The sequence below is a fragment of the Melanerpes formicivorus genome, unplaced genomic scaffold (genome assembly GCF_026170545.1).
Source record: "Melanerpes formicivorus ecotype bairdi unplaced genomic scaffold, bMelFor1.0.p_v2 SCAF_27, whole genome shotgun sequence".
Lineage (NCBI taxonomy): Eukaryota > Metazoa > Chordata > Aves > Piciformes > Picidae > Melanerpes > Melanerpes formicivorus.
In genome coordinates this window covers 3,974,411-3,995,690 of record NW_027142379.1, presented here as the reverse complement: position 1 = coordinate 3,995,690, position 21,280 = coordinate 3,974,411, and the positions used below count along the sequence as shown (strand labels likewise).

At 38.1% G+C, this 21,280-nt stretch overlaps 1 protein-coding gene across 12 annotated transcripts in view; it reads right to left on the bottom strand.

Moving 5' to 3' along the window:
• BLTP1 (bridge-like lipid transfer protein family member 1) overlaps positions 1 to 21,280 on the bottom strand; it is a 99,631-nt gene that overhangs the window by 35,334 nt on the left and 43,017 nt on the right. For 11 of the 12 annotated variants that reach the window (XM_068153969.1, XM_068153970.1, XM_068153974.1 and 8 more), the window contains 21 exons: positions 20,176 to 21,019; positions 19,190 to 19,260; positions 18,571 to 18,744; positions 18,124 to 18,244; positions 17,138 to 17,284; positions 16,408 to 16,535; positions 15,799 to 16,001; positions 13,615 to 13,812; positions 12,769 to 12,980; positions 12,406 to 12,557; positions 11,735 to 11,885; positions 10,511 to 10,663; positions 8,740 to 8,980; positions 7,567 to 7,715; positions 6,283 to 6,502; positions 5,252 to 5,410; positions 3,424 to 3,599; positions 2,724 to 2,899; positions 1,384 to 2,090; positions 803 to 1,042; positions 286 to 379 (listed from right to left, as the gene is read on the bottom strand). In XM_068153969.1, the coding sequence (XP_068010070.1) occupies positions 286 to 379; positions 803 to 1,042; positions 1,384 to 2,090; positions 2,724 to 2,899; positions 3,424 to 3,599; positions 5,252 to 5,410; positions 6,283 to 6,502; positions 7,567 to 7,715; positions 8,740 to 8,980; positions 10,511 to 10,663; positions 11,735 to 11,885; positions 12,406 to 12,557; positions 12,769 to 12,980; positions 13,615 to 13,812; positions 15,799 to 16,001; positions 16,408 to 16,535; positions 17,138 to 17,284; positions 18,124 to 18,244; positions 18,571 to 18,744; positions 19,190 to 19,260; positions 20,176 to 21,019 (4,716 nt within the window). The remainder of the gene's footprint in view (positions 1 to 285; positions 380 to 802; positions 1,043 to 1,383; positions 2,091 to 2,723; positions 2,900 to 3,423; positions 3,600 to 5,251; positions 5,411 to 6,282; positions 6,503 to 7,566; positions 7,716 to 8,739; positions 8,981 to 10,510; positions 10,664 to 11,734; positions 11,886 to 12,405; positions 12,558 to 12,768; positions 12,981 to 13,614; positions 13,813 to 15,798; positions 16,002 to 16,407; positions 16,536 to 17,137; positions 17,285 to 18,123; positions 18,245 to 18,570; positions 18,745 to 19,189; positions 19,261 to 20,175; positions 21,020 to 21,280) is intronic. The other variant, XM_068153971.1, reaches the window with a different exon arrangement.

The window sequence follows — 21,280 nt, the reverse complement described above, 5'->3', positions numbered from 1 at the left end:
AAACCTATTAAAACATTCACCACATCCCTTCTCAGCTTACTCAGACTGGCCTTTTGTAGAAGGCCTTCCCATCAACAGGCACATGCAGTCAGCTTTGCAAGTCTAACTCAAGCACAATTCTGCAACAGCTGCATGGTTGCCACCAAACTCAACAACTTTGCAGATTCTACCTAAAGACATATCATCAATGCTTTCTCCAAAATTAGGCTACATACCTTTACTGTCACACAACTGATACCATTTCTGCATACTTGAACAATTTTGAACTGTCAGATTTGTACTTACTGGATATTTGGGGTAATTCCCTCCAGCAGGACAATATTGACACCTCCTATGTGAGCAGTGGCACATGTCTCAGTCATTTTCTGATGCAGGACATCTTTAAGAAGGGAAAAAAAGAATGTACTTAACAGCATTTCATTCAGTAAAATACTTCCAGGTATTTCAAAGCAAGGTGTACTTTCAAAAATACTGTAGCATGAAAATAACTGAAAAATTAAGCACATTAAGTTGCATTAAGCAATAACAGATTTAAACTATGACAAGAAAGCTTTTGAAAATGAAAGCACTCTCTTGTACAAGAACTTCCTTCATGGCATTTTCTGAAAAGCCTTTTACAATCCTTCAGCATCCTAGTTAAAAGAACTGGCTGAATGTTGTTATTTTTGTGTGTGGACAGTACAACCTACAGCTATTTACAAACAAATCATATTACAGTGCATGCACATCCACATTGGTATTGCTGTGTCTAGACACAAATCTCACTGAATTTAATCACAGAGCTCACTTCAGCTTAACCCACCTTTCATTTTCTCTTTCAGGGTGAAGCTGCCATGGATTCTCTTTAGTTCAGACTCCATTGTCAGACCACCTATGTCTGCCTCCAGGTGGGTCCGGTTAACCATGCCTATCCCAAATACTATGAGAGTGACATGCTGCGGCTCCGAAGTCACCAGGCTGCGCTTCCTCTGCGTGTCTCTGCCATTATCCTGCTCGTTCTCAAATACCACTCTGCAAGCAGGTTCAGTTGGGCTTCGAACACCTACAGAAACACAAAGGAGTTACTGAAGGATACTTTACAAGAAATCCTTGGCTTATCTGCTTTGTATTTGCATTTGAAGCCAAGGATCATCAATAAACATATATGAGTTAAATCTAGGACAGAAAGAACCAAAGGATAATATAAAGCCAGGAAAGTTGGGGTTTCTTCCTTCTGTATGTCACCTTGGAGAACCAATTACAAGTTCCCCTCCACCTTCACCACTTGCTGCTGTGATACAAGTTAGATAAGGTGGTAACAAACTTATGATCAAAGCTTTAGAAGAATATACTTGATCAAAAGCACACACACTAGAAGTATTTTTTTTCCATGAACTCGTTTACCTGTTGGCCCAAAAGTTTCAGAAGACTTCTCTAAAAACCCAGTTGGGTCGGAAATGAGTGAATAGAAGTTCAAGAGTTTATACATGTTTTGCCAGCACTCAGCAGAAGGTTCACTCTGTTCTGACACAGTGATAGAGTCAGAGTCATCCATGTGAATAGTCATGTGGTCAACCACATCTTTTGAACCTTTTCGGGACACTTTAGAAGTTCTTCTTTCTGACCTCCCCAAGGAATTCTTGTTTCGAGACTCTTTTTTGTTGTTCTCATTGTTTGTTCGTTTGTTCTTGGTGTTGTTCACTCTGTTACCTCCATTCAGACTCCCTCGAGAGCTGCGGCTGAAGTCAGAAGAGCGGAAGTCTCTGTGCTTGCGGGTTTTAAAAGTAGGTGTTGGAGAGGCTGATCCAGCTGTGTATCTGCTAAGTTTGATGTCCGTCTGTGTGGCTTTGATATCATCAATCATTGTGCTGAACTGATGAATGAGGCGAACCAGAGCCATGTCCACGTGCTGGCTTATGGACTGGCAGGAAATGGTGAAGTTACAGTGGAAAGTATTGTAGTAGCGTTTGTTCAAGTCATGGAAAGAAAGGGCATTGGTAGAGTTGTGAGGTGTGCACATGGACTTCTCCATTACCACAGCACTAATACTGAAAGTTTCTAACATCAAAGCTGGTTTGAATTCAAGAGGAGGAAGATTGACAGCTCCTTGCCTAAGGAAAGAAAAGGTACAAGTTACTACTTTGTTTCTTTTTACAAGAGTCAAGTAGTTTTGTGTGTTGTGGGTTTTTTTTAACACAGTGGTACATCAGATTCACTGAATCCAACACTTATTTCCCTCAGGATATCATCTTCTAAAGATCTAGATTTTAAAAATTGAATTTTTGGATTTTCATACAGCGTGCTACTCACAAAGTAACCATTCACTCCTATCTAAACTCAGTTTGCCATGCAATCTTGCTGTTGTAACCTAAGGCTTTGCCCCAAATCAGCAAGGAAATGGGGACATTTCAGCATTTATGCTGCAAGCTACAACCTCATTTACAGAATTAGTTTCAAACAGCACTTGAGAGCCTCTCAAATTTTCCCCACTATTATTCCCACCAGCTCCTCATTCCCCAGTCTCCAATTTTCAAAAGTGGCTGAGATGCACATACTTGGAATTTCAAAACCATTCCCTAGGAAGATTAACATAAGTATAGATTTTAACAGAAAGATAAACCAAATAAGATTGAAGACTGCTCCTTATTTTGATGGAAGCACTCTGGAATTCTATGTCTTCACATGAAAAACTTGCTTTCTGTTTTTTAACCAATATACCTAATTTCAAATATCTCACAACATACCTTCGAGCTCGCTTGCTTTTTCTTTCCTTTGCTGTATCTGAATCAACAATATCTGCTCTTAGGCAGTCCAAGGTTCCCGAGAACGAAAGGTACTCTCCAAAGTACATTCTGTAGCAGAGCGGCATTGCATCCTGAGACTGAATTCCTGTGTAACTTAGAAGAGGTTTGAAAACAACCTGCAAAACAAAACCCAACAATTTACTTCTTACTGTCTAGATTCCTATATTCTTGCTCCATCATCTGTTGATCTACAATATTTCCAACATGAGCAACATAACAGAGAACAGTTTTACATTTTATTGACAGTGCTGTAAACCAGAAAGGAGGATAAAAAAGGGGAGGCTTTATGGACTTTTTATGCAAAATACTGACTACACAGGAAGCTAGCACTGCATGCTCAGCAACAGGAACAATGTTTGTGTATTTTTCCCTCAAGTACTCTGGAGAACTAGGTTAATCTCATAAATGCTCCAATACATTCTTTGAAGCTATAAAATAAAGTTCTGTTAACCACCATTCATACAGTTCATGATGGAACCCCTCAAAGGTTTCTTAAGCTTTTCATCTTGGCATAGGAATGCACAGGAAGTGTGTATAAAACTATGATAATGTTTTCATTGTTGTAAAAATATGTTTTTTTTTAAGTAATAACTATTTTTTCCCTGCTGAACTCCAAAATACACCACCAAAGCACACCTACTTGTGCATCTGCTAGCTGGACAGCAGGAAAGCCCTGGTTACCCTCTTCTACACCTGCGATATCATCCTGACTGGTGCTGTGCTGGGAGTGTGTGCCATCCAGGGTGTTCTGGTCACTAGACAAAACTGTGTTGAAGTCTGAAGCAGAGGGTATAGTAGGAAGATTGGGTGCCACACCTGTAAAATAAATACTCATGGAACACTAACACCACAGCAAATTTTAACACCACCAACTCCATTAAATTCAGCAAGATTAATTATAAACAAGCACATTCTGTACACATAGAAAGTCAGAACTCCAGTCAGGTCTAGAACCTCCCACAAGTGGCATGCAGGATAAAGAAACAGTCTTGACATTGCTGAAACAGGTAACAGAGGTAGTCAAACTCATATTTGGAAAGTACAAACATATTTCCTTCATTTTGATCTCCTTTCCAAGGCTTTTGCATTGCTAGAGTGCTTTGCTTCTGCTTAAACTGCGTTTATAGACTGAGCAGCTGACACCATCAACAAAAAGCAAGATTAGCCACAGTTGTCGATACTTGCTTTTGGCTTTCAATGTGCTTTTGGGTTTTGTTAGTCACAATGCAAGATCTACTAATTAGATCTCTATAGATTAGTCTCCTGCCAAATATGGTCTTCATAAGAATGACTATGGACAGCCACGTCCCTGAAGTTGCTCTGTTCACAAACAATCTGACCTGCAGCACAGGACAGAGAGATGCTGTATCAACTGCATCCTGAGCCTGGGCTGGACTCAACTTCCATGAGACAGAGCTGCTCTGCCAACATAAATTAATCCTGATTTTTCAGAACTCAAGCTTACAGCACGTATCAGAGAGCCATGGCTACATGCCTCCACAGAAAAATGTTTTGGATAAATCCATGTCTGGGTTAAAATCACCAAATCTTAATTTCACAAATGTACACTTGCAAACAAACTGTTCCAGTCCCAGGAGGAAAAAATGCAGCTCTCTCTGAAATCAATAAATAAATGGAAAACCATACTTCTAGTCTGTGCTTCTTTCAAGCAGAGAAACACATTCTAGTTCACAGAGCAGCCACATCAGTTAAACAGCACGTACAGCAAAAAGATGTTTTGTAGGATCAGACTATATCTTTAACTTTAAAACCAAATTAAACCAACTTCTTATTGCCTAAGAGCTATATATTATGATTGAAAGCCTATTAGGAAAAGAAACATTCAATCAAATTTAGTCTTAGTGAAAACAAAAATTAAGATACACACATTTAAGGATTATGAGTGATGACAGGCTTACAAGAATAATAAACATGCTGCACTAAGTAGCTGCATGCTTCTTTGATACACTGAAGATTTTTCTGTAGCATGTATTTTTTTCTCCTTTTCCTTCCACCCATCTCTGAAGAAGGGTACTCTCAAAGGAGATGTTTATGTTTAGTCTCAAAATGGAACTAAGAAAGAGCAGGGCCTCCGATGTACAAAATCTTTATTACAACCCCAGCATACACAAATTGGATTAAAACCAACTAGCAAAATCCAAGGAACTCTGCAGATGAGTGTGATTTTATGGCTTAGCTTTTGGCAGCTACCCATGATTTCAGAAGCTGCATTTACTGTTCCAAATTTAAGAAAATGCTTTATTTTTGGAGACAGGGTGAGAGAAATTAAAACAACAGCTTTGCTTAAATCACATTTGCTCATTTTCTGGTTTGCTGACAACTCCCACAAGCACTATTTACATTTGATGAACTTAAATCACTTGCTTGATTACTTGGAAAAATAATGTGGTAAACACAGAACGGCCAGCCTAAAATTATCTCTTCAATTCAGCTGCAATTAGCAATACCTGTTGGAAGACTGTTGTGTCCAGATTTGGTGGCAGGACTTTCTTGGACCACACTTCCTCTGTTGCCCACAGCATTTGACATCCAGTTATAGAAACTCACAGAAGATGGCTCAGACAGCAGAGGATGTTCAGACAACATGTCTGTGGCCACAGTATTCCCTATACAGATAAATCAGAAGCTCTAGCATTTGCATCAGATAGTTAAAGCCAGGAACACAGCATAATTTTACTGACACCACCTATTTACTACAAAAGTAAGCCTAATCCTCAAGGTATATTCCAGTACAGTGAGTATCAGGCAGTACTACAAGAGCTACCACAGACATCACGCTATGGCACTAATGGATGTTGCACTACAAGTGTTTTTGCAGTTGTTTCTACCATTATTTAGAGGAAAAGAGTCATTAAGAAACCAAAGTACCTTTTCTTCTGAATAATATTTCATTCCCTGACAGCAAAGGAGAGAGATTTTAGAGAAAATGCAATAATCAAATGTATCTTTTTCTTTGAACACAAAGCAATCTGAACAGTAATAAAGAACAAACATTTCCGTGTGTGTATTTCACACTTCTACAGAACACATTTGTTCAAAAGACCACTATCACAATCTGAAAACAATTATACACAAACTAAGTTGCTTTAACATTAGTCCACTCTTTGAGCTACTTACAAGGTCCAGAAAAAAATGACAGTGATCACTTTATTATCTTAGCCATTCAAAAAGACTCACTTGAGTAATTATGTATTACACTCAAAAAGTAGTAAGGCTGTGTAAAAGGAAAATATGTTATTTATTTTCTTAGTTGTAATTTCTTTTCCTAACCTGATGTACTCACTGCTTACTTCTAGGAAATGGAATGGTGCAGTGATGCATAGGCACTGCTATTAAAAACTATCATTCTTATTTGGGGGGAGGAAGGGGGACTCTTAAACAGAAATAAGTCACAGGGAAAATACACTACCTTTTCTAAATCACTGAAATAAAATCAGCTCTCCCTTCTCCTCCCTTAAGCTTATGACATTAATCATACCTGTTCTTGTTAAAGAACTACTTTTAACTGCAGTTGTACTTCTTTGAGGAGTGCCTTCCAAAAGATTATGCAGGCTGGGAAAGCTCCCAGTAAGATAGCTGAGCAGACTCTCTTTTCTTGGACTTTCTTTGACTGCCATTCCAGAACGGCCAACGTGCACTGGTGAATCTGTAGCTGTATCTCCACTGGTGTAACTTAAGGAATGATATGGATGGATACCCTTGTGGAGAAATGAAACAAGTATTGTGTAAACTGCAGAAAGGAAGTGACATTTGATCTGAATATGAGAGCAACATACAGCAACTACAAAATTCTCATTCCTGCAACTTTTGGACAGGTTGCATGCCATACTGTGCTTAAATGTGCTACTGAATTCACAAGGATTAAAAGAATTTTATATGTAAAAAACATTTTTAAAAGCCAAACAACTTACAAATGGAACTGCAGATGTGCAGAATTCACCTAAAGCAAGCTTGCCAAAGGAGCAGTGCACACCACTGAATATAAGCCTCATTCAAATTTGGCCTTTGAAGCCCCAAGCCCTTCCATCCCTAGTATAAAGGTAAGCACAGACTCTGGGGAAGGTGAGAAATGGAAGCTAGTAATTTCTGCTACCAAGAGGAAGGCTCCTGACTGACCTAGAAGCTCAAAGCTATGAAACAAGTTCTCTGCCCCCAACACTGAAGAGAAGCCAGACATGCTTTCAAGCAAAGTATCTGGGCCAGTCAACTCTGAACTACACAAGCCTAACAGAAGGGAGCAGTATGTGCTAGTAGCAGGCAACTGTCTGTGAGAGGGAACAAATGCACCTGTAAATGCTGGGGTCTGACCAGCTGGAAAACATGTTTTGCAGAAACGGACCTTGGGGTCCTCCTGGTGGTCATTAAATTGAACATGAGGCATCAGTGTGCCCTCGCTGAGCCCTCCAGCCTGGGCTGCATTATCTTGCTGCAAGTTATTGGAGAGCTTTGCCAATCTTTGATTTTGTATGATAGTTAAATCCTCATTTCTGCTTCCATAAGTAGATGGAATGTCCTGAGAGTTAATGCACATTTTTTCAATGATACACATAAATATTGTTTATAAGTGAGGCTCTGAAGTTAATTGGCAAGAAGAACAATTAAGACCAGATGTAGAATATAGCCCACTTGTGTAAGGAACATACCTTCCATGTATCATAGTTACCTTTCACACAAGCATTTATTCATCTGCAGCCTACAGAACTGCTTCTAAATAGGCCAGCTACAATGCACTTTCCCCTCATGCACGGAACTAGAAACTTACCTTTATTTTCAGAACAGAATCACTGTGAGTGTGAGTTTTGGATAATTTCCTCATGATCTCAGCACCAGTTACAGGTCCAGAAGAGCCACCAGCAGGTGGAGGGCGATTTGCTGTTCCTTCTAAGAGCATTGTGTGCTCACTGACAGTAGCTGGAATCAAACAAGCCATTGTTGTCATTTGTATTTATTTTTATATATACATACACATGGAGAATGAATATTGTCTATTATTAGGTACATTTATTTATAAGCAATCATGAAATTAAAATACACCATTGGTTCGAACTGTTCCAGCTCAAAGAAGACATTTTAGAGGAGAGGCCAAAAATCTGCATCATACTGTACAATTACGTACAAGTTTTACACACAAACATCTTTGTTTTGCTCACTGTAATCTAATAACTGATGTCTGTTTCTTAACTCAAACCAGATTCTCCTCCTGATGTTGTAAAATTATTTTTTTCCTCAATATTATGGCATATTAACTTGAGGAGAAAAATAAACAAACATAAGCATGGTATTGCTGGGAAAAGCAGCACTGTTCTTCTGTTCTTAGACACTACAAACACAAAATAAGTGTACTCAAGACAGCAAAAGAGAGTGCTCCAACAATATGCATTTATTTATGCCCTTCCCTTCTGTGGTTCCTACTTAAGTCTGCTCTAACTCAAGTACAAAGCTAAATCTTATGTTAAATTAGTCATCTGCAAATTTGCAACACTACTGTAGCAGATACGAATGAAGTAGTAAAAACAAGGGGGGAAACAAAAGCCAAAACCAAACAGAAAATGACAGCATCTTAAGAAAGAGCACAGAAGGTTTGAATCTGTTCCTGTGAGAATCCAAAGAACTGCATGTTACGATTCTTAACTCAGATTACAAGCTGCACAACAAAATCCTCATTCCAAACTAGCAAATTAGTAAGTTGATGTATTTTGTAGAGTAACAAGAGAGAGCTGTGAAGAAAGTCTCCTGTTTTGTTTTTCCACAAACAAGTAATAATTATTATAGCACTATAATTACAATTGGCAGCAGTGGCTTCAAAATGAAGCTGATTCTAAAAAAAAATACAAAAAAGTATTTAAGTATTAAAACTAAGGAAGATGCAATGCTCTGCAAGGAGCTACTGGTGTCCCTATGAATTTTTATGGGGACAGAAGAACTCGGAAAATACCTGCATCAAATTCAAACTCTGCTCCATCAGCACTTGTGTCACTCTGAAGACCCCCTCCATTCTCTAATCCAAGTCCATCCTCATGTTCGTGGCAGGCATTTGTCTGGAGTTTCACTGGCTGAGCTGGTCTGTGCAAGCTGACTCCTTTAAAGGCTGGGGTCACCACAATGAACTTCATCCATTGCCTTGCTAAGGCAACTAGACCCTTCTTTAAGGTTACCAAGGCAGGAAGGCCATCACTCTTAAATTAAAAAGAAAAGCATGTCACAGCATTTTGAAGCAGGGGAAAAAGCAAGATGAAATTCACTTAAATCTTTGTGTTCAAGAAGCTTATGACAGAAACATGCTGGCATCACACCACGTCCATTTAGATATAAGAAGCCATAGTGTTAGCATAAAAATTGTAGCTTCACTGAACACAGTAAATATATTCATCTATACAACATGAGGATCTAGCCCAAGGGAGCAAAAACCCAAACAGAAACAGGTTTATTAAATATGAAACCTCAGGTACTTAGGTGATTATAAGGCTCTGAACTATGGATTCAATTCCCAACAGCACTAGAATACTGAAGAAACAGAACTGAAATTAATGAGATGAAGGGAGTTTTCCCCATTATTGGAAAGGAGGGTTTAAAAATATATAAATCAGAGGCAGATTGTTTTGATGACATGACTGTGTGCTAGAGAGAAAAACTGCTTCTTGTTTTGAACAGTGCTATTTCTGCCACAAAAATGTGCTATTTCTGCTCACTGGGCTTTCAGCTGAAGATGTTGAAAAAACATGGTTAAATCTGACAGCCACAGAATTGATTATGAAAATGACACAAAATCAAGAGCAAACACTCCTCCTTATGCCTCATCTGTTTGTTCAAACATTTACAACAACAGACACATTCCAAAGCCACCAAGAAGATTAGATTCTCAAGCCCTAAGGTTTTTTTACAATCTCAGCTCCTTTCTTAAACTGTCTGCATTATTAAAGCTCTCTAAAAGACCTGAAAACTGTCTCTGAGGAGAGAATTTGGACTAAGCTAATCAGTGCAAGCCCTTGCCTTAATAACTGAGATTTGTTCCATTTTAGAACTACAGATGCAAATTTTAACTGCTTTGCTCTTATCTTTAAGAAAAATGGAATCTGATTAAAAGGCCATTAACAATTTTCAGGGTGTCTTTTTGTTTCATGGTTTCTCATATATTTACTCAGAAAATAGCTTGATAAAAATGTCACATACACACAGGCCACAACAAAACCAGTAAATCTGAAAGAAAATGAAATGAAAGAAGCCATGTCCACTTCTCAGTTTAAGGATATATACAAAGTCAGGTTATATTTGCTTGTCTGTTAACCTTCCTTCAAGTGTTACCCAATTTCATAGAGTCATAGAATGGTTTGGGTTCAAAGAGACCTCCAAAGGTCACCTAGTCCAACCTCCTTGCAGTCAGCAGGGACATCCTCCATTAGATCAGGTTGCTCAGAGCCTTGTTGAGCCTGACCTTGAATATCTTCAGGGATGGGGCAACCCACTCCAGTGTTCCACCACCCTCATGATAAAGAACTTCTTCCTAACATCTCTTCTCTTCTCCAGGCTGAACCACCCCAGCTCCCTAAACCTGTTCTTGTAGCAGAGGTGGTCCAGCCCTCTGACCAATTTCATGGCCCTCCTCTAGACCCATTCAATCAGGCCCATATCCTAATTTAAGACACAAAAATATGCACACTTTTGGAACTAACACACCAAGTTATTTCTGGTTTTAAAGGGCAACTCACCATGGTGGCATCCTCAATAATGGAATAATTTGCTTGATGAAGATAATGGTGCAGTATATTACAGAGTAAACAAGAAGGATTTTCTTGCAAGAAACGAGCCACTTTGGTAAGCCTGTTGTACTTGCTTCTCAGAGGAAAGTGCACACTTTTGTTCTAAATAGAAAACAATTTTTCACATATGAACATAGCTGCAAACAGAACATCCACATGAGCTCCAAGATCTCATCTAAGATACCCCAAATCCTAACCCCATTTTGAAGTGCAAGAAAGATTTGTCACATGGGTACCAACCTTAAATAGCATATGTGCAAAATCATACTTGATGCTTGTTTATTTCTATGAGGTCACAAAATAGAAGGCTGGATTTGAATCACAGAGTTTGTAAAGTTACCTTCTGGACTAACAGACATGTATGCACAGCCAGAAGCTGGTTTAAACTGATTCAAGGGAACCCAGGTATTTTTCTAATTTGGTTTAATGCTAGAAAAAATATAGGAAATTAAATAGGAAGGGGAACAGCAGTAAGAGGCTGATGCAAAGGGTGATTTTTGAGTAGAGCAGAAAAGCAGCCAAACACTAACCTCATCATTTTACAAGACATGCTCTCAACCACAGCTATCACCTCAAGGCCTTCCCACTAGAGGGTGCCAAACAAACTGCTGATCACACAAGAAAGCTACTTGGCAAATGACACCACCACCCAATTTATCATAAAAGATCTTAGCTGTCAACTAAAAGTGTGTCTATAATTTGTTTCTTGCCACGTTTATCCTCCCTTCCTCTAAGAAGCCAATCAAATAAATAGGATTCAACACACTGCAGGAGCACAGAAATTTGCTTTTTCTCCCCAAAAGATACCTTAAATTCACCACATTCACTGTAATTCACCACACCTGTGTATGTCATAAAACATATCACACACTACAGTCATATTTCTTAGCCTTCCCTTTCCAAAAGCAGAATCTCCAGTTATTTTAGCTGGAGATGCTCTCCTGTAAGAAGTGCAAGACTTCCTGACTATTAACAGCTAAATTTCTTTTGCACTGAAGTTTATATTGTGTACAATAAAACCCCACAGGTAGTGAGTTCCTGTGACCAGTTCTTGAAGTGAAGGCTTGTAAGAGGTACCATAAGTTTGTCAGTAAAAATATACAGAATGCCAAACACATGGATATTACATTTTACGCTGCTCTGATCTCCTATGCCTATACAAAGGTCCTTTACCTCTAGAGCTTCTGTCATAATGCAACCCATAACAGCACAGATTCGCAGAGTTCCTTCAGTTTCTAGTTTATTTAATGATGATTTCACTTGATCAATGGGAACAAGCCAAGCACCAACTGCAGGTGTTGCAGTACTCAGGAGGTTCAGCTGCCTGTTGAGGAAAATAATAAGAATGTGGTGTTCACATTCAGCAGCAGCAACCAGAAAGATCTTCTAATGCTATTAGGAATTACTTCAAACAGGTGGAATAGGACAAAGTATTACAAATTAACAAACAGACTCATTGCCTTAAAATTAAAAGTGGAAAAAAACACCTAAGGCAGGTTTTGCTTTACTTGCTCACATTCATGGTTCCATTATTGTTGTGATTCTGTTGGTATTGTTAACCTTTGGCTGGTTTGGGGGGGTTGGTTTGTTGGTTGGTTGTTTTTACTCTTTCTTTTCTTCTTCTCATCACGTCTAACTGAAAATTTTCTAGCAATGCTTGCACATAAATTAAAACAACAAAAAACTGAAGTAAGAGTTACTGTGAGAAATGTAAAATCCGTAATTTTCATTTCCAAAGAAGCTTCAAAAATTACTGAGCTTACATACAGAATCTACCAAATGCAACTGGAATTGAACAAAGCAGAAATGTCATTTTCATGGTTTTAAATCAAGTAAAATTATACCTTGAAAACACATGGGCCGGAGAGCGCACATTGGTAGGGGCTGCAAAACTAAACCAAATCTCTTTGATTGTTAACTTCATGCTGCAAGAGTCAGGGGGAGGAGGCATCAAGGGTATATCTTTTTTGAGATCATCAGATTCAACTCCTTCATCCTTAAAAAAGGAAACAAAAGTGAAATTGTTTTCCAAAGTGATTATACTGAAAGGCACTAACATACCCTGCTGTGCACTGCTCTTCAATAATTTCACATGCATTTAGGCAAAGAAAAATAAACTAATGCTGTGCACCAATACTGTGACTTAATGAGTTTAGAAAGAGAACAAGACTCCCAAGACCAATCATTTCTATATAGTAGGTACATACCTGCTCATCTGAAACTGAATTCCCATTAATGTCTGAAGAGGGACTTATTCTGTCACAAGGAAGGTTATCATCAGACACATCAGTGTTATAACCACTGCCTGTTGGAGAATCTGAAGAATTATTTGAAGCAAGCAATCCACCTCTCTCTGTATCTCTTGATTTACCCATGACTCCAAACGTATTATACAACACTGCTCCAGATTGTCTTCCTCCTGGAAAAGCAGACAGAGCAGGATGGAAAATATTTGCTGTGCATAAACATCTGTAAGTTACAGTCCATAGAAAAAGTCTGCCCTTAAGAGGAGTCATACAGACAACTGGGGTTAAACAAGATGCAATATCACAACAATCCATCACTACCGTTTTTAAACAACAGCTAAGCAGTTGTAGAGTTTCTGATAGTTTGCTCCAAGCAGATGAGTAGTAGTCACACAAAGACTGTCTTTAAACATTATTCCCTGAAAAGAATAATTTGGATGACAGGAAACATGTATACTGGTTGATCTTTTCCTTTCTGTCAGGTGTCCTGTATTTAATGTGGGTACAATTGCAAGGTGAGGATTTAAGTAATCAGTAAAACTGTCAATTTGCACCTTCAGTTCAGAAACTGCTAAACCCAAAATTTATATGGAATTATTTCATACACTGTTATAAGTGTTATTGATTACTACAAGTTCCTTTACTGTATAATCTGCTAAGTGATAGAACTTATTTATCACAGACTGTTTGGTATCACCTTTGTTCAGCAACTTTTAATCAAGTAACAGTTGAAATAGAAGACCCAACAACAGAGTTCTTAAAACAGTTTCATAAAACAAAATAAGATTAAACCTATATAAGCCTTACCTTTTATAGTTAAATTTTCAATTCCACACTCAAACATTATCCAACCCCACTTCTCTTGACTAGGACCGATTCGAGCTACATCTGGAACAGCCTGTTGATCTGTTTCATCCACAAAAGTAAACTCATCCAACTCTTCCAAAGTAAAAAGAACTTTTGATTTCCCAAAAGGAATAGCTGTTATTGCACAAGTTCCAATATCTGCGAAAACCAAACATATTTACCACTTTGTTACAAAACAAGAAAACTTTACATCTTCAAAGAGCTCTTTGAAATCATCTGTTCTGGAAGTGCTGCTCCTTTAGTGTTCCTCAAAGTGGGGGGATGGGAGGAGGAGGAAAGAAAGAAAACAAAATTTAAGCCTAAGCAAGAAAAAAAAAGAAACACAGAAAAAGGTAAAGAACCTTCCTTCTGGTATGTTAATAGGGCAGGGTAATTTTTACATTTGGACACAATAAGCAACACAAAATTCAAGTTTTGAGACATTCTGATCTTAACACAGGTGCTGCCTTGCTCTTTTCACAGGGCTGTGGATCCAAAGCCATGTAGAAACGAGCTTTTCACATCTTTATCTGGAAACAGCAATTGGCCTGAAAGTACTCAACCAAAAAATCCCAACCATTCCTAATAAATACCTAGGATTTAACAGCAGCAAGCCATAGGGATACTGTGACATGTGACACAACAGCAATACCAATAGTGCTCTTGGATAATGTTTAACTAGGCACACATTTGATATTTCCTACAGCATACTGAAAAAAGTTCTAATTCAAAGACTGCTTCATTTACAGCATGTCTGTGTTGGGAGTATGTAAAGCAGTAAGTCTCACTGATTACTAAGAAAATATAGACTGAAGTAGTTTTTAATTCAGTATAATCTCTGTTGTCCAAGATCCAGGAGGGTACTATGCCACTTGGATTCTTTGATGTTAGGATGTAGCTTAATTATAAATCCTTTCTTCTAGTGACATTTCTGAAGGAATGCTTTAAATAATTTTATGCCTATTGCCTATTAACTCACACAGAGTTAAATGTCAAATATCTGAGGGAAAGAACTACACCGAGTCAATTTATATCCCTTCCAGTTCTCACTTTCTGCCCCTGACTTAGAACTGCAATCACTTCTGAAGTGTATGTGAAATGAGAGGATCCCTAGAAAGACATTTCTCAAAGCTTTTAAGGAGATGATGAGTTTTCTTGGTTAGAATTCAAAAGTTATGTGGCACTCAAACATCTGCAGCATACCTAACACAGGATACTACTGCTCAGATTCTACCCGTAAGTAAGTAAAAAATTGAGTTAAGCATTTTCATATTCTCTTATTGCTTTTCTTCTCTTCCAATTTAATTTGCTCACTCATCTTTGCATAGTGGTGTTTTGGGGTTGTGGGGTGGTTTTTTTTGTTATGCTTTGTTTGCAGTTTTTAATCAAACTTGCTTCATGGAGGACATCTGCATGTCCTAAATATTTCTATTCTTCATTGAACATTGTAAGACACAGCAGAGAACTGATACAGATGATGTCAAAATTGGATCAGTTTTAATCTATTTTGCCTTTACTTTAGCTTATCTTTTCCAGATTAGCTTTTCCAGGATCAGGAGTTACACCAGCTGAATTTAATTCATAGCCTCTTGAAGGAATTTCTTTAACATAAGCAAGAAGGAAAACAATTGGGTAGATCTCATTTTGGCATTTATGGTTGCTAGAGTTAAAAATCTACAGCTTATCACGTTAAGATTGACAGTCTAAGAGGAACATTATACTTGTCTTGAAATTGCTAGAAAGTAGTAAGAAAGCAAATCAGCATAGTTTATCCCCTGCATCAGGTGGAAAAAACATAGCTAAAAAAGATCAGCTGGAAGGCAGAAAGCCCAGGCTTGAAATTTACCAGTGCATGTCAATATTTACAATGCAAACCATCTGCCGCACAAACTGCTTAGAATTTATCTCCGTAGTTTACACACGGCCCACGTTTAAATCTAGTACTTCAGTAGAGTAACAGAAAATAATTCAGAGTAACTAGCCTAAACTTCTGTTTAGAGTGTCTCCTGAATCTCCAGGTTCAAGGTTCTTTTTATCTATGTTGATATAAAAGAACACAACCAAACTACAAAAAAAAATCAGGGCCAACTACAACAGCTCAGCTTCATGAAAACTGACATTCAATGATTCAAAAAAAAGGCTTACCTGTTGTATCAAGGCCTCTAAGTTGCCCATGAACTCGATGGATGTTCAGTTTTGCAGCAATTTCTTTTCCTTTTTCAGCTCCAGCATTGGATCTCAGTGAGCCAGAAGACTGGGGCTGCATTTTACTGGTTTGGATGTAACGATCAAACGTGACAGAATTCCTCCCAGTTTCTGTATTGTTTGAAGTCTCCTCAACTATACCCCTTTGAATAGAAGAAAGAAAAAACAATTAAGCAAGGTAGACACCTTACATTTGACTCTACTTGTTTAAAAATGCAAGTGACATTAGCACAGCAGCGTTAAAAAGAATTCTTAAGACAGAAGATTCATACCTTGGTAAAAACTATTGACCCAAATAATTTTACCCTGCATGGCATATAAGCGAGGAAGATCTAAAACTAAAGGTCCAAAATTATTCCAGATGAGTCCCTCCACTTCCTACAGAAAATGCAACTCTACTTAGATATTACATGTTAATGGATAAAACATGGAAGACATATTCTATTGCTTAGCTCAGTCAGGACAATGTTTTCAAATACTCTTCAGAACTGCAGCAAATCTTTTGACTAACTTAACAAGCACACAAAAATTGACATGCGTTACTCTTACCTATTCATACGAACTTGTGTGGCGATTCTATCAAAACACAAAGCTACCAATGAAACGTGAGTCACTGTTTTGCCAGAAGAAACCCCTGGGGATTCATCAACAGATGCTTGTAGTAAACATAGGTTCACCTATTTGGAAAATTCCAACCCAAAAAACGAGAAAAGAAATTTAGAAAAACATGTTACATTGAGTATAGACAGAATGGTGTGGGATGGAAGTCCAACCGCCCTGCAGGGAGCAGGAACATCCTCCACTACATCAGGTTGCTCAGACCCATGCCAAGCCTGACCTTGAATTTCTCCAGGGATGGGGCCTCAAACATCTCCCTGAGCAACCTCTTCCAATATTCCACCACCCTCACAGTAAAGAACCTGTTCCTAACATCCAATCTAAACCTACTCTTCTCTAATTTCAAGCATCACTAACTTCTGCCTTATACTTCTCAGTAAAAGGAAAAAACCCAAAAGATAAAACCATCCCATCTGGATAATTTGAAGACAATCCAGAGACATGGCAGTCAGTTAGGACTACAGTGGTGATTGCTTTAACTTGCACACCTACCATAATAAAATTGAGCAACTCCAGAATAGACTATTCCGTTCAAAACACTACTTATCTAGCATACATACAAAGTTTCATGTAAGCTTTTGGGGAACTAATAGGGATGCAAAATAAGGGTAATTTGTAAGTCTTGTAATGTCTGCTAATAAACTAAAGAAAAAGTTGTTACCTTTGGTACTGTGACGTTAGCCTGAAGACCTTTAATTGTCACATTATCTTGCTTAAGTGAGAGATTGGTCTGTGCTGGTCCCTGGTTTGTTGCTCCTGTAGTGGTAGTGTCTAGTTTTGTTCCTCTAATATCCTGCTTTGAAGATAACTTGGGAAGGGGAAAAAGAGAAATTTATTTTCATAGTTGCTAAGCTAAAGAAGAACAGGATAGTTTATTAGTACTGAAGCAGCAAAGTGAGCCTAACTTCACTTAAAGCACAGTACCATGATTTCTAGAACAAGGACCGAAGCACAGATAGATACAGATCCATAAGAGCAGCAATGACATTCTGCAGTAAACTTTCCAGTTCCCAGATTTCAGCTGCAAGTTTGAGTTCTGCATATATAAGTGATCTAGAACAACTTATGATGAATTAAATTATTACTGTCCATTTCAATGTGAAGTCTAAGAAATTATATAGATATGGCCATTAACTCAGACAGAAAGAACTCCTAATAACAGAAAAAGTAATACACAATTCCTGTCAAGCTAAATGAATTTTTTAAGGTATCAAATGAACTGCAAAAAAAAAAAACCCACCCCACATGCACTTTTACAGTTCAGTTTGAACTTCACAGAGACTATCTCAGTGTATATTGTAAAACAATAAATAATGTATTAGTGATATGAATACAGCACGTACGAATAGCAGTTATAGCACTTTCTAAGAACAGAATGTATTATCTCCTGCAAATCACTGACTAGACTATATTCAGGAGAAAAATTTAATTCTGTAAGAGAGATCCCCAGCCACCAAAAGACAGCTGATTCTAAAAACACACATACATTAGGCATCAGACAGAAATAAACACATATCCCAAACTGACGCAGCATTTAGCCACTAGATCTCAAAACACTGAATTCAATTACAACTTTTCCCTGTATAAAATATAGAAAACAATGTTCTTTCAAAACGTTTTGCATTTTTGTTCCCTTTTTTTCCTTACATTTTCTGAGAAGCTGGTTTTGCTGTTCTGCACAGCATCTTGAAGAACTTTGCAGTGCAGGTCATCAACAATTGCTGCTGGGTGCCGTGAGCTAGCACAATGCACCATTGCTTCTATATACCTGTGAGAGGAAACAAGCCCACACAGACCACTGAAACTTACAGTTCCATGTGACACACCATCAATAATACTTAGTTAACATTACAGAGAAAAAAAAAAAAAAAGCACTGACAAACATAAAAGGCACTTCCCACATCAGCATAACATTCTTTACCTTCTTCATAGGAAATGCAGAATTAGATTCTCTGTGTACAAGGCCCTGCTGTTCCATCAGTCATGTTAATTCAACCCTTTTACCTGAGTCTTTGCTGAACATGACAGCTTTAACTTTAGACAATTTTTAGAACAATGAATTAACACTGCAGTAATAAAAGTAAAAGGAATTACCTATCCAGTGCCTCTGCTACAAGAGGAGTCAGAACTACATCTACAGTTCCTTTTACTTCTACTATTGCTGTTGTTCGTGTCTGGAAGACTGGGTGATCCAGCGTCCATTCCTCTGTTATTGTTTCATCATCAGTATTTTCTGCAGATTTCTTCTCCAAAGGAGTGTAAGGTGTACTAAATAAGTCAAACACACATTAATAAGCTAGGTTTGTAAAAGAGATACAGAAGTATCCTGGTAGAATTTTAATTCTTCATAAAATCCATATAAAGCAGGTTTCTTCTACCACATGGCTTAGAAAGCACACAGATAACATTCCAGGGCAAGCCCTTCTACAGATTCAAATTCAGACACTTGTTAAAAGCACCTCCCAAATAAACTTAAACTGCAATTCATAATCTTGAAACCATAAAAAAACAGAAAATTATTTAATTTCTTATGTTCTTTTTGACCATACACAAACTTTTTGTAATAGGTCATCTGTTCTAAAATAGAGCTATATTAAGAACTACTGCTACACATCAAATTTTGGAAGGGCTAGCAACAGGCAAAAGAATGTAGCAAGAGGGAAATCTCGTTCTTAAAAAAGACTTTAATAATGTTATGCAGTATTCAACTTACTTGGATGTTGATCCTGACAGCTGCATGCCTCTGTCCAGTAACGAATTAGCTGTGAGACCCTGTTTAACAATCTAAGGTAAAAGTGCAAGGAAATTTATTACATTCCTTCTATGTAGGAAAAACACCAACCCTACTGGAATCTTCAAAGGAGGATTCTTCTTAGTTTGTTTTTTTTTTTCTTTAAAAGAATTCCTCTTATGTAGATTCTCCACCACAGAACATAGGAACTCCTAGGTTGCTTATTTTAATTACTTGAGGAACTAGATTACAAAGTTTTTATACAGATAAACAGTAACTGATGGATTTTAAAAATACTCCAAATACTAATCTACATGAACACAAAGCTTTTGTTGCAAAGTGATTTGAAATTCCAGGGCTTTGACACCTATTTTTTATCAGGTTGTTTCCATTACTTGTCATATATTTCATTTCAGTCCCTTCCTTAAGTATGCATGCTCATGTCCATACATCACGAGGGAAAACACAAAAGTCCAGATACTTGGGAAAAAAACCAAACTTGCTAATCTATGAGTTTCAACTTATCTTTGAAGTAAATCATCTACAGCCTAGATAATACTTCATCAGTATTAAATGTACCATCAGTGAAGTTCTGCAAAATCTATGTTTTAAACAAAACTCACATAAATAACCTTCTGCTGTTTATCATTCCACAGGCAGCCTTTTAAAATGCACTATTAATTCAGAACACACATCTTATCCACACAATTCTAACTCCATCTTTTCTTTTTCCTAACCTCCCAGTCAGACAGCCCATAATCTGAACTCTGAAATCATAGTATCATAGTATCAGTCAGGGTTGGAAGAGACCACAAGGATCATCTAGTTCCAACCCCCCTGGCCAAGGCTTGCTTAACTAGAAATAAAGAAGTCTCCAGTTTCTCACAGCTTTGTTTACACAACAGGTGTAGTAAGCATTTTTAACTTGTTTTGAATTGTTATTTCTTTATCTACTCCATCTTCCATACCTTAAATGTTGGGACAGAAAGCTGCTCAAAAGATGATGAGCTTTCTTCACTCGTTGGCGTGTCAAGGTCTAGAGGGCGATGCAATGAGGATTTTGAAGTTCTTTTGTTAGTTGGATGCTTTACTGACCAGTTGATCACCTGGAACTGTGTAAGATAATTTTGGTAACAGGCCATTACAGGCTGCTGGGAAGTTATTTGCTCACTTTCCACAGTCTTTTCAGCTTCCATGACATACATGCTGTCAATATGCTCATCTTCTCCTCCCAGAGCTGAAACAAATGATGCCTGAGAAGGATGAGTCTTAATTGGCATTGTTTTAACATCTTGACTAAGTTCTCTGTGTATTGTGCTTGTTAAGGGCCCCTCCACACTGTGATAAATAGACCCTCTACTATATTCAATTTTCTGAGCTTGCTTTTTCCTCTTCTTCCTCCCTGGATATGTTCCTGGACCTTCATCACTACTTATTGGCTCAAACTCTTCTGCTGCAGAAAAATAAGCTTCGCTATCAGCCATCGACATACTGGAATCCATTGAGCGATACTGGTGAAACGAGTTTGAATCAGCAGATGGAGTATATGGAAAAGACCCAAAGCTCCTCCTCTGCTTTGGGGAGTCCAAGACATTCTCATCACTACGAGACACATCACTGCTGAACTGCACACCAACTGGAACAGGCTGCTTGTCTCCATAGAAGGCTGCCGTGAGGCTCTTGGTGCTCCCGAGACGAGTGGAGCACACAGAGGCTTGCCGCTTCAGTGGAGACCTCAGGGGAGACTGACCAACAGGTCTTTCTTGGTTGCCAGGGGATGCAGGGCTTCCCTCTGCACCCTCAGCTGCAACACTGGAAGATAAATTAAAGGATCATTAGCTTATTTTATTATTAATGCTTCTCTTTATTACCATAGCAATTATTTTCATAATACTGGCTACATACTGAATTCTGCCACTTACTCATCCACTTGTCTACATATAGGTGATAGTGAACATTCACATCAAGTGCTGCTGTCTTGCATGTTGCATTTTCTACCCAGACCAGGTAATCATCTCCTATTAGGGATCCAAATTTGTCTTCAAACTAGGAAATGCATTTCAGCAGTACCAT